Raw genomic sequence first — 14,385 nt, forward strand, 5'->3', positions numbered from 1 at the left:
CAAGTTCTTAGCACCATTTTTTTTTTTTTTTTTTTTATGGTCTGAAAAAGCATTAACTACTTTTAAAATAATTTTAAAAAAAAATTATCAACAATTACAAAAACACATTTTTTTTCCTAAAAATTAGCACACATTATCTCATCTCACACACTTTTGATGCATCTTTTTTCTAAAAATTAGCACACACAATTCTAAAAAATCTCACACTTCTCTTTTTCAATTTCTTTGCAGTCTTTTATATTGCCTCAATTATTTGCTCACTTCTTCAGCATCTCCAATTTCAAAAAGGTTATTTTCCTTTGACATTATTGAAATTATTATTAATTTATTAGTTTGTGTGTTTTTGTTTCTATAATTTTTTACTAGAGCATTCTCATCAGGTCTTTCAAAAAAAATGCCATTTTGACACATCAAAAATCCACTTTATCATTTTAACACATCATTTTACAACATAGCATTTATCAGATGTTTTATACTTCAATTCTATACATTAAAATAATATTTACTACATATTAAAATAATATATTATTTCCTACTCTTTGATTAATGGCTAAAGAAGCCAAAGCCAAAGGCAATGAGGTGTTCTCCGCCGGCGACTTCCCCACCGCCATACGCCACTTCTCCGAAGCAATCAATCTCCCTCCGACCAACCACGTCCTCTATTCTAACCGATCCGCCGCCTACGTTTCTATCAACAAGTACTCCGAGGCCTTGACCGATGCTAAGAAGACCGTAGAGCTCAAACCAAACTGGTCCAAGGGTTATAGAAGACTCGATGCGGCTCATCTCGACTTGGCTCACTACGACGACGCCGTTTCAGCTTACAAGAAAGTCTCGAATACGACCCTAACAACGAGGCTCTCAAATCCGGCTTAGCCGATGCTTAAGCCTCGGATTCTCGGTCCCGCGCCGGACCTCCGCCGCCAGGAAACAATCTCTTCGGCGATGCTTTCTCCGGTCCGGAAATGTGGGCCAAGCTGACTGCAGATCCATCCACTGGGGCTTACCTTCAACAGCCTGATTTCGAGAAGATGATGCAGACAGAGAGACGGAGAGAGACAAATGAGGGAGAGGAGAGAGAAAAAACGAATTAAATAAAGCTAAACAGTGTATGGCATTTTTGTCTGTACCGTCTTATATTTAAGACGGTACTGTAGACATGTTCTAAATTTTTTGAGATTTAGAACGGCTGATGTGGGCTTGTTTTTATGTTTGGTGTGTCAAATGTGCCAAATATTTGACATTTGGCACATTTAGCACACCTGATGGTAGTGCTCTTTCACAATTTTTTAATCTCTTATTCTATATCTTTTTCCAATGTGTATGCTTCTGAATTTGTGTATGATCTCAACACCAGTTTGTGATCTCATTCTCCATTAGCCTTGGAAATCTATTACCAATTATGTGCTCTTTATTTGGATAACTTTCATTTCAGACTGCTAGTACTTGCAACCAATAGCCAAAGTCAAGTTATCAACACATTGCAGGCCATCCATAACTATCCATAGAAGATCTATTTGCAACTGAGACCAAGTTTCTTCTTTGCTCTCCACCTGATTTATTTCAACTTTCAAGTATGGTATGTAATTCTACATAAATTTTACGACCATCAATTGGTGAGAGAAATAATTATGAGATTAAACTTTCTCAAAGAATTAGAGATAATTTATTTTATGTAACAATTACATTTGTCTCTCTTCTTAATCCCTCACTTTTCCTAAAGAATCTCACACCTTATTACTTGACTCAAAAGCTAAAGACAAGAAAATTAAGATATTAAGATATTTTTGTAATTAAAGAATGCAACAACCCCAAATTATGAATAATGGAAATTATTAAACTTTAGAAAGAAAAAAAAGAAAAAGAAAAAAGAATATGAGCATCTTAGCATGCACGTGAGCTGATGTAGTCCTACTTTGAAACACAAATTGTCATTCATTTTAATTGAAAGATGGATTGAAAGGTCTTTGCAATGGAATTGCAATGAATCTTTGGTTGTGCGATTGTTAGAAACTATTTGTTCTTAGTCTTCGAAGATTTGGAGTAAAAGTTATTTGAGACTTTAGATGCTTAAATCCGTAAAGCTCTAATTAAGTGTCTTTTGAAGTTTCTGGAGGCCTTGCAACTTGATTCTAGTAGAACTCTGAGACTTTGAAGGAGGATTCAAATGAACGTGCTTTGTATTCGAATATCTTGATGTAGAAGTTCTTTGGGGTTTTGGAACTTAATTCCAATAGAACTTTAAGGCTTTAAAGGATGAATATTTTTTGTATTTGAAGATTTTGATGTAAAAGTTTTTCAAGGCTTTGGAGCTTGAATTCAATGGTTGAAATTCTTGGAGGCTTTGGAGGCTTGAAGCTTAATTTTGGTAGAGTTTTGAGACTATGTGCTTCTACAGGACTGATGAGAGCCTTTATTTATAAGAGTCTTTAGGAGGTTTAATGATACATGATTGACTATATGATTAATGACTCGTGTCTTAATTTAATTGGAAGGACTTTAAAGTATACGTTACACTATTTGATTAGCTAAAGTGTCTTAATTTTAAATAACACACCGGAGTGGTTAATTAGATTGCTTGTGTCATTTTAAATTAAATATCAACACATATCAACATGTGATTGACCCTTGAATCTTCTTTTTAATTTTTATTTAATGACACATGGTAAATTTCCATTGATCTCTTAATAATGGCAATGAGACTCACTAAGTAGCACCTGGCGCTTTGCAATTTATCATACCATATGAATTTAATGGTATGATATGACAATTTATGGTTGATCATAAATTTTTCCTTTCTACAACTGTCTCATAATATAATATTTCCTTGAAGAATGGGAAATGGTCTGAGTGTTCAGACTTTCGAGAGTTGTTTTCTAAGTTTGCGATGGAAAGTAAGACACAATTTCAATTAACACACTGACATTTCAAGGAAAATTAACATAGTTTAACTTGAGTAACAAAATAAAGGAGAACTTGTAATCATTACGTACTCCATAAATAATGTTTCCTCTTTCCACATAACAGTGAATCCTACTAATCAATTTTATGGTGAAATTTACCATTATTTTGAGAATATTAAAATTCCATGAGGAAGAGAAGGAGAAAGAGAGAGAGGAAAAAAAAAAAAGAGCAGTGGGAATCGAAATTCTAGACCAATTTTTATTAGGTGAATTTACTCTGTGTCTTTAATTTTTGATTTTTTGTGAATATTAATTTTAACTTTCAAAGCATAAAAAATAACATCAAAAAATTGTAATATAGATAAATAATAATAATAATAATAACAACAAAAACTCTTTTTTTTATTAGATGTGATAAATTTGAAACTATTATCTGTTTTATTAAGTGTGCGTTTGGCAAGCGTTTTACATTTTTCCCAGGGTTCTGTGCACTGTTCATGGACCAGCAAGTACGGAAAAACGTAAATGTAACTTTAAAATTGGGTCCCACGGGCACTATTCATAGTTTAAAAATTATTTTGCTATAATGTTTTCAGCAATAAGTTTTTAGTTTTCAACAATAAGTGGTATCCAAATAGACCCTAAATTCTTTAAATTTTGGACAAAATTCAATTCCAAACTTGTTTGGAGCTCTCTCTTCCAGTCTAACCAACTATATGACGATTTATAAGACTATCAATGTGTATTATTAAACAAGTCACATGACTCATTAAAAAAAATAACAAAATTTAGGTACAAAATTAGTTGTAGTCTGAGACTACAATCTTACTCAATATCATTAACATTACTACACATTTCAAAAATCTAACTATTGGATTGTTCTTTACACCCTTAATACACATGTCAAATTTTGTGTCAATCGTATATTATTTATTATATGATCTATTAGATTATGTTTTATGCATAATTTTAAACTACAAAAATTTGCAATTCAAACAATTTATTAATGACATATCTATTGATCTTTAATTGACAAAATTTAGCTACAAAATTGGTTGTAGCCTAAGGCTACAACCTTACTCAATAAAATAAAAATTACTACATATTTTGAAAATCTAACCGTTGAATTGCATGTTCTTTACGCTCTTAATACACATGTCAAATTTTGTGTCAATCAAATATTATTTACTCTCTCATCTATAAGCTTATATTTTATGCATAATTTTAAACTACAAAACTTGCAATTTAAATAATTTATTGATGACATAGCTATTAATCTTTAATTTTCTATAAATTTTGCAAGCATGGAGAATATAAGAAAAAGATATAATCTAATGGTGAATTTGTCAAAATTCACCTCTAATAAAAAGATATTAAGTAAGGTGGCTACAACCAATTTTGTAGCTAAACTTTGTCTATCTTTAATTTTCTAGAAATTTTACAAGCATGGAGGATATAAGAAGAAAATTTAATCCAATTGTGGATTTGTCAAAATCAATTTCCAATAAAAAGATATTGAGTAGGGTTGTAACCTAAGGTTACAACTAATTTCGTAGTTATACTCTGTCCTTAAAAAAATAATGTGACTAAAAATATACACGAATGGTCTTTCAAATCGTTACATAATAGGTTGGAGGAAGATAGCTCCAAATTGATTTGGAGCTAAATTCTTTTCCTTTAATTGTTTTAATCTATTATTTTTCAATTTTTAAAAATGATTATATTTCTACTAATTTGTAATAAATAAGCAAAAACTTAATGCAAACCCACAAAACAATAAAGAAATTAATTAATTAAAAAACATACATATATGGAATACAAATCACTTATCCCATTTTTGTGTTCCACTTTATACTCTACTTTCTTAATATGGACAAATTTTACCTCCAAACAAATCTCTTCTAACTCATTGCATGGTGATTTATAAACAAGCCAAATATCTTATTAAAAAAATTATGTGATGAAAATACACCAATAATTCTAGGATCACATTCCACATAACTCTTTTATGCATTATGAGTGGTGGAAAAAAAATTGATAAGTCCTTATGAAAATGACAGGTAAATTCTCAGAGTCTACCACATAGGACATTTTTAGAAAAGAATATAATAAAGACTGTGATCCTAGAATAACTCCCCAAAAGAAAGTGTGCTTAGTTAGTATGTTTGATTAAGAGTGTTTGAATCACAATTATCAATTTACAGTATTTAAACATTGTATTTTGAAAACACATTCTAATCAGTTTTTAGTTTTTGAGTAACAATATTGTAAACATATTGAAAATCATAAGACCCAAATAATTTGACCAAACACTCCATAAATGACAATTGGTAGGACCCTCTTTCTCTTCCTTTCTTATTCTATGTCTATCTTTTTAAAAACTCGCATCTATTAATAATTTTACAATTTTACTTTACATATGAAATAAGTCATTATCTTCTTCTCTTTTAAATACATATACATAACAAACACATTTATGTTTTTTTACTTTTAAAAATATATTATTAAAAATATAATAACAAACACATTTTTTGCATTATTAATACTTTAAAAATGCGTTTTTACAACACTTTTTTAGAGCATAATTTTCACATCATTTTAAAAGATGTTTGCAATTACATGCCAAACTTGGCCCTAATCTTTTCCCAACACATCCACACATATTTTGGCTCAACTAACTATAAGAGATAACAATTCCAACAACAACAATCACCAAAAAAAATAAATTATAATTATAATAGGGCAGTTTAGTACTTATTATAAGGTAGGTTACCTTTTAATCCAAAGACGGAGTTTGGCCTTTAAGACCATATATTCTTTAGCTTTACCTATCTATCCTGCTTTGCGTGTCAAATTCGGGCCTTCATTTCTCTCTCTCCCTCTGCAGTACAATTCTTGAACACAGAAAAAGAAAAAAGAAAACTAGGGTTAGGGTTTGGATTTAACTAAGTCAAGCTAAATGTAAGAAATCACAGATGGAGTGAATGCCATGAACCTAGTCGGAGATTCCCACAAGAAGAACCGAATTCAAGTCTCCAACACCAAGAAACCCTTGCTCTTCTACGTCAATGTCACCAAGGTTCTCTCTCTCAAACTACATCTATTATTTTCAATCTAGGTTTTGGGTATTTCATGCTGGTGCCAAAATTAGTATTTTTTAGGGATTAATTGTAATGTTGGTTATGATTTGCCTTTTTTTACACAGTTACATTTGGTTATCATAAAAATGTAAGATGTATACAAATTGAAGGGATAAAACACAATTACAAAATAAAAATTGTAAAACATGAAATGAAGAATATGTCTAGCAATAGAAAATTTGAAACTTGTAGAGATTTATAAATCCCAAACACCCTTTCTCATCACTGGCAAACCAAATCCTAACCAACCCACCAAAAATATATTAGTCACAAACCATCAACATCGACAATTGAATAGTTGAAGAATAACATAAAAAATGAAAGAAATAAAAGGAAAAATCGGCATCAAAGGGAAATTTCGATTATGCTAATATATTGGTGATTTTTACAAAGGAGAGAGAAAAATTGGATATGCTTGGATTCCTTGCCATTGCCTTTGTCATTGCTTGTGATTAATCATGCAAAGCTAGAAATCGTATTGACAAATTAAAAATTTTAGAAAGGAAAAAAAAAAAAAAACTTAAAAAGAAAAAATAAGTGATAGTAAGAGGGCATATTGTAACTGTGATTTAGTCATTTTATTTTATAATTTGAGAAGAAGACCAATTTTTATCACATTAAAGAAAAGAGAGAATCACAGATGGCCTTTAGACTGGTCTTTTGCAATATTAGCAATACAATCCGACACATCCTTAAACTAAATGGAAGGACTATCTAGAAACATTGCAGCCTTGTTAGCTATTCGGTGTGCAGCCTTGTTAACTTGAGCTTGACGTGCTCAAAATTTCGTGCTCATAAATCTAATATAGCAAGCTTTGCATCCTCTTTGAGATGGACGATCCTTTGATGTATTTTCTACTTGACTGCTGAAAGCATTTATAACTGATAAAGAGTCACTTCAAAAATTGTGAGCATTTATAATAGTGATTTAGTCTAGGCTAGAATTATGCTAAGATATAATTGTGTAAAGAAGAAAAGAGAAGGAAATTGAAAGGGGTGGGCAATTGAAGGGTCTGAAATTTTGAATAGCCAATTGAATTGATGGGGGAAGTGGAAAAGAGAGAGAGAGAGAGAGGGAAGTGGAAAAGAGAGAGAGAGAGAGAGAGAGAGAGAGAAGAGTAGTGTTAAATGATGAGATGTAACTATAAAATAAATAAATAAAAAAGGATGGCTAAGTTATCAAAGAAGGGCGCCACTTCGTAAAACCTCATGCTCTCTTGCATGAGGTCTCTGCTCATATATATATATATATTTGATATGATGAAGAGTATTGGGAAATTTAGACCCCAATTTCATAGAATTAACTAGTTTTACAGCCAAGTTGTTAATTAGATATATTATTAATAGTTTTTGGTTAAACAAACAAACATCAATATCATGTACAAAACCTAATGAAACAAACTAGTTTCACTAAAAAAAAACCTAGGGGGGCCTTCCAAAAAAATCAATGCACTATAATAAAGAGAAGTTAATATCTAGTACAAAACCTTTGTCCCTAAACTCTATAATCCCAGTAGATGAACTTACAGTAATAACCTTTTACCGCATTAGAACCTCTGAACTCTTCAATATATGAACGCCTTGACATATGACGCACATGCAATCATAACAGGAACCTCCGAATAACTCTAAGAACTTCTTAAAGTTTTTTTTTTTTACAACAACAAGTCTGTGGTGGTTGCTATGGCTTCAACTTCTTCATCAAACAAACTTCAGATTTACTTTGAAACTTTTTTGTATGATTAATTTGAGAGAACTTGGTTACAAAAACCATAGCTGCAAAAATGATGTGTTTCTCTCTCTTTAAAAATCTTTCTAATAGATGGCTTATAACATCCTTTAAATACTTATTCAAATAGATCTCACTTTGAGCTTTAAACAAACAAGTTATAGGCTTTTTCACGTTACCGATTTTTGTTGAAATGCAAAGCTCGATAGATCAATAGATATCGAGTTAGCTATAAAGGAGGCAAAAGGTAATCTCGATAGATTGAGAGGTATCAATGAGGTATCAAGATAGCTAACGAGAGGTATTGAGCTAGCCATGAGGTACATGCTGAAAATGCACTTTTCTTGGGCAGACTTTGTTTCTTCAACCTAATCTTCAATTTCAACTTTAAAACACATCAAAACTCAATTAAAGAACATAATTTGTCATGGTTTGACAATAACAAAACACATAAACCTAACAATCTCCCCTTTTGTCAATCCATGACAAAATCTCAAGTACAAAAGTAAGCTCAATACAATAATAAACAGATTACAAAGAATGAACCCATATTCAAATAAACTAGCCTAATCTAAAAAAACCAATCCCAAGAAATCATAGCATAAACTAGAATTGACTGTCTTGATTGGCTCCATACTTGTCTTCCTGAAAAGTATTTAACAAACACGTTATGTGCACTATGTGGAAAACAATTACAAATAATAAATAAGTAAAGCTCAAGATTATGTATACAGTATACCAATAAAAAATGGGCACATAACCCCAAAGTACATATTGCTCTCCTCTTAAGCAAATAAAACACATTTCCTCCTTACACAAACATGTATTACTCCCCCTAGCATCTAAAAACTACATTTTCTCCCCCTTTTTGTCATGATTGACATGGGGCACAAAAAGCTATAAAATTTCACAAGGGAAACATAAAGAAGATCAATGGGGCATAAAGAATCCATAAACAAACATGAATAGAATGACAACAAGATACTATGGAAACTAAGGGGAAAATGCATACATGAAATGCAAACAAATAAAACTCCCCCCCCCCCCCCCCCACCACATAAAGAGCAATGGTTGTAAAAACAATTTTTTTTCCCATTTAAAAATGATAAAACAACTGTTGGAGAAAAACATTTTGAAGAGATACATAAAATAAAAAAATAAAAAACACACACACAAAAGAAAAAATGACTCGGGAAAACTAATAAATCAAACTAGTTTCACAGTAAAAAAACTTAGGGAGAAATCTTCCCAAAAGGCAATCCACTATAGTAAAGAGAAGTTTAAGATTTGGTAAAAAAACTTTTGTCCCTAGACTTTTCAAATCCCAATAGATGAATTTATAGTAGAAACCTTTTATCGCATTAGAACTTTTGAACTCTTCAATATATGAACGCCTTGATAGATGACGCACCTGTAGTGCAATCACAATAGGAACCTTCAAATGGCTCCAAGAACTTCTTGAAGGTTTTCTTGATAGCAACAAGTCTGTAGACTTTAGCTTTTTCATCAAACGAACTTCAAATTTACTTTGAAACTCTTTGGTATGTTGAATTTGGGAGAACTTGGTTACAAAAACTCTAACTGCACAAATGGAGTCTCTCTCTCTCTCTCTCTCTAAAAAGGCCTTCTAATAGATGGCTTATAATGTCCTTTAAATACCGGTTCAAACGGATCTCAATTTAGGCTTCAAACGAACAAGTTATGAACTTTTTCGCATTACTGATTTTTGTTGAAACGCAAAACCCGATAGATCAAGAGGTATCAAGTTCGCTATCAACAAGGCATAAAGTAATCTCGATAGATCGAGAGGCATCAAGATAGCTAGTGAGAGGTATCAAGCCAGCTATCAAGGTACATGCTGAAAATGCACTTTACTTTAGCAAACTTTGTATCTATAGCTTGATCTTCAATTACAACTTTAAAACACATCAAAACTCAATAAAATAACATAATTTGGCATGGTTTGACAATGCCAAAATACATGAAACTTACAAAGATGTTGTGGATCTAAAGACATATAAATATAAATATATATATATATATATTGTGAGAGACCGCGCCCCCGGCCCTTTTTTTTTTGGATGTTAGGCTAAACCCACGTGAATGGATAGAGTCGTGTTATTGTCTCTCAAAATGGAGGTTTAACTAATTATATTTTCCCCTTTAGATTAAGGGTTTTACAATGGAGTTGCCACTTATTTAATTATTGGAATAAATAAGAAAACCAAAATTGAAAAATTCTTCATTTTATTGATTTAAAATTGAATTTACATTAATCGTAGGAAATTACATGGCTTTGGTCCTAGATACAATCTAAGATAAAGTACACGGCAATTTTTCCTAGTTACAATCTAGAAATTGAAAATTACATGGATACGCATTGACCTATCAACCCCTGATCAAAGCTTAGAGGCTATGTTACAAGATGGGAAGGTGTTAAGCACCCACCTTGCCCGGTGAAACCGATCTTTTAGACTATGGTGGCCAACATTTATATCACATCATCCAATATGTTATCAATCAATTTGCATGTTGAATTTAATGTGTGTGCATGTGATAAACCCTAATTCAATTTATTATGCATTTCATTTGGATTAAAAAATAAATTCTAATGAATGTATGTGGATGGTGATATTCTAGATTCAAGGATTTGAAAGAATTATTAAACAAACATCTTTTTCATATTTTTTGATGTGGATTTAAGATCAAAACTAGTGTTATGCATAAACATGTAATTAACAATCAAGAACATGTGAAGAACATTTAGGAACATTCAAACATATTCAAGGGAATTTAAATAATTACTATCACGCTTTAATCTTAAATTCTCATCATGACAACATTAAAAAAACAAGTTAGAGAAAGAGATTATACCTTCATACAAGATCCATACGATGGAGGAGGAAACTCTTGGTGGAGGTTCTAAAGGTGGAGGAAAAAAAGAATTAGGAGAGGGAGAGTGAGTCTCATTCAATACCTTGAGTCTCGAGAAGACCAAAATATGATAAGACTACTCTATTTCACTAGAATTCAAGAGAAAAGAAAAGAGGGGGGGGGGGGGGTTGTGTGTTTTGGAATGGAGGAAAAGGGGGTTTATATAGTAGTGGTGAAGAAAATATGAATGGAAGGTTATTTAATGAGGATTGACAAAGAATCATGAAGCTAGACCTTATTTTAGCATTTGGGGAAATCAGGTGCATTAAATTTAGGGATTGGTAGGAGTGAAGAGTAAGCAAAATTCGATTTTCTCGTAGCTACTATAACAGGCTGTAAAGCCAAATTCAAAAAATCATATCTTACTCAATTATGATCGGAATTGTCTCATTATTATGCTCAAATTGAAGCCCCAAATGTCTAGTTTATGGGAAAATGAACCTCATTCACAGATTCAAACTATTTTGAGAGATATCAATGAAATGGTAAACAGAGGTCATTTGTTAGAAAATAATTTCAGTACAATTAATATTAATAGATCCCAAATTAGTTTCCAATTAACATTAATAGTCTCCAATCACTCCTATTTCAGACTTAATTAGTTCCAAATTTACCCTAATTAAAAGATAATTGCACAAATTACTCATTAAATAATTAATACTTAACTATCTAATTAATTAAGGGTGTGCAACCTTATCATAAAATGTAGTCCTACCTAATCAAATTATGACACGTCATTAATCTCAAATTGATTATAATTATAATCAATTGGAATCAATTGTTCATAATCACATATAATCGGACTCAATTTTTGATAGTGCATCTCGGCCATAAAAACTTGATTTATGATAACTTTCAATCCGATAGTTTGATTAAGGCTTATGACCAGTCGATTTGATCGTTACAACGTCAAGATCATTTTGGTGAAATGAGATTAAGGATCTAATGACCAAAATTAAGATGCATATTTTCAAGGTGAAATTACCCTTTTACTCTCCACGTAAAGTTAAATGCGGGTTGCAAAATGGGGTATCAACATATATATATCCACTGTAAGAGCATCTCTAGCAATCTCTTCAAATCCTTTTCCTTTTTTTTTTCTTGGGTAGTTTCATTCTCTAAATTTGGATGAAAAATTCGTTGGAAAAGCCTTTTTGAAGATGCTCTAAAGATTTAGTGAATTGTGATTTGGCTTAAAAGGCCATTAGAGGATTTGCTTTACAAAGATGGGGAAACAATTAACTGGAGATATATATATATATATATATATATATATATAGTATGTCTAGTTTGGACTGCTCTTGGACAATCTGACTGTAGAAGGATTAAACAAAAAATTGTATGGATGTGTTGATGGGTTCCACTCACCAAACAGGTTGTATTTCACACTTACGGAACAAGTTAAAGCTGATTTCTCATATTATTGGTCCACATATTGGTTCTACCCTCCAACTTCATCTTACATGAACTTACCAATAGTTTATTCTCTCTCTTTTTTCTTTTTTTTTTTCTTTTTTTGTTTTAAATAGTCTAGAACCTCATTTTAATTTCCATTTTATCCCTATATTTTACTAACACATTGGAAAGCAGTAGAGGTGTAATCGTGTTTGTCTAGAATCTTCTATGCACACAAAGAAGTCTTGGCCAACGATGGTCTTTTAGGAAATGCTCCATGCCAAAGAATCAAACAACAGTGTTCAATTCTCCCCCCTTACTAAGTCTCTCTACGCATTCTTGTTGCCAAAGTTTCCACATTTCTCTATCAACATTCAATTTCATCACTCTCTTTAGTTTACTCCTTGCTCACCAAGGAGTAATATTCAGCATCATAATTCATAGGTAGTAAAAGGCACTCCCTCTTCTTGTTAGTTTCAGTGTGGGGTAGCTTTATTTATAACTTTATATTATGATTGTTTCACATTACAAAGTTTTCTATGCAATCTCTAGAAATGGGTTCTGCTTGGCCCACAAAAGAAAAAAAGAACTAGTTAGAAATTAGAATTAGATGATTCCCACTTCCACTTGATACCGGGTTTGCTAATTTTCTATTAAGCTTGGCATAAACCAATCAGCTACAAGGATTTGTTTTCTACCATCACTTTCAAAATTCAGGGCATGATGGTTTTTATTTGAAAAAAAAAAGTATAAGTATTATAAGGAATACAATAATCTATAATTGAATAACTTTTTTTTTATACATGTATTTGGTGATAACACATGAAAATAATCATGTCTTTATTTTACATTTTGGTATGACATGATACAATAATAGAATGGAGTAATATTCCGATCAAATTTTTTAATATACACTTATAGAATTATCTTTATACTCTTTATGGGTTTTACTTAACATTCAATTAAGTATAATTTAAATAATTGTGTAATTAAAATCATTACCCTTTGTTCAAAATTACTATCTCCATAAATAATTTTTAAAAAAAATTGACAATTTCTCCCCTAAATATTAAATTTTAAGAACTAACAAAATTCACTTACTTGAATAAAATGATGATATATAAAATAACCTTGAATGGAACTAGTGTTCTTTTAAATCCCGAAAATTGTATATGAATGTATTAAATTTTGCAATAATCTTATTTTCAATGTACAAAAGCAAAAGATCATATTCTTCTTCTTTTTTTTATGCGATACTTAATTTTGATAATATTAATTAATTTTGATAATATTAATAACTAAAAATATCCATTTCATAGCTGCAATAAAAACTAGAAGAACAAGTATAAGTGCAATGACTGCATAAACACATTGATAATCAAAAGAGTTTTTTTTAGCACAATTAAAAAATATTTAGCAATTTTTTGAAACATTATGCCGAGCTAAATTATGCTCAGAATGGTGTGCTTCTCAAGGATTCAAAGTTGAGCATACTACTAAATTGATGAATTAATTATTATTTATTTATTAGTAAAGGGCCCTTTTTTTGTTCTGAGAGGGGCCACTGGTCATAAATATAGGTCACATGATCTTTTTTTTTTTTTTTTTTTTTTTTTTTTTTTTGAGTCTTCAACTTGAGGAAGTAGTTTTCAATAATTTTTGGAGGGGGTATATAAATTTTTTTAGCCAAATTTTCTTATTTTATATTTCTATTTATTATTAAAAAAAATAAAATTTTATGAGGGCATGGTAGGGATGGCAATGGGGAGGGGCAGGGCCGAAGGATGAGATCTTCGCCCCCGCCCCGCATGGATTTTTCTTGCCCCATCCCCACCCCGCCCCGCATGATGGGGAAAATTTCTTGCCCCATCCCCGCCCCTTAAGGCCCCGCGAAGTCCTGCCCTACACCGTAAAACTTTATTTCTTGTTAATTTTCCCTACAACTATTACCATTTTTTCAAATAAAATGACATGTTTCAATAATAAAAATATACTTAAAATTATAAATAAATTTATCCTATCAAATCAAACTAATTTTTAGCAAAAACTAAATAATATTATCTAAATGTTTAACAAGACAATATCACAACAAAAATCTCATAACATGATAAAATAAAATTTTAACAAGTTTAAAGAAACGGTGTTGTTAAGCAGCCAAATGCCCACACAAAATTACAAAAACAATGACACAGACACATATTTAGAGCCACAGACCCGTAACTCATTAAAAAAAATTATATTATATTCATGATGAAAAGTAAGTTGAGAAAGACCATATGAATCA

General features: G+C 31.2%; 1 protein-coding gene across 1 annotated transcript; it reads left to right on the top strand.

The window, feature by feature from the left end:
* The first annotated feature begins 546 nt into the window (after positions 1–546).
* Positions 547–876, top strand: LOC126704340 (hsp70-Hsp90 organizing protein 3-like). Its single transcript, XM_050403334.1, has one exon. The coding sequence runs from the start codon at positions 547–549 to the stop codon at positions 874–876; it is 330 nt and encodes a 109-aa protein (XP_050259291.1).
* The last annotated feature ends 13,509 nt before the right edge of the window (positions 877–14,385 follow it).

The sequence above is a fragment of the Quercus robur genome, chromosome 2 (genome assembly GCF_932294415.1).
Source record: "Quercus robur chromosome 2, dhQueRobu3.1, whole genome shotgun sequence".
NCBI lineage: Eukaryota > Viridiplantae > Streptophyta > Magnoliopsida > Fagales > Fagaceae > Quercus > Quercus robur.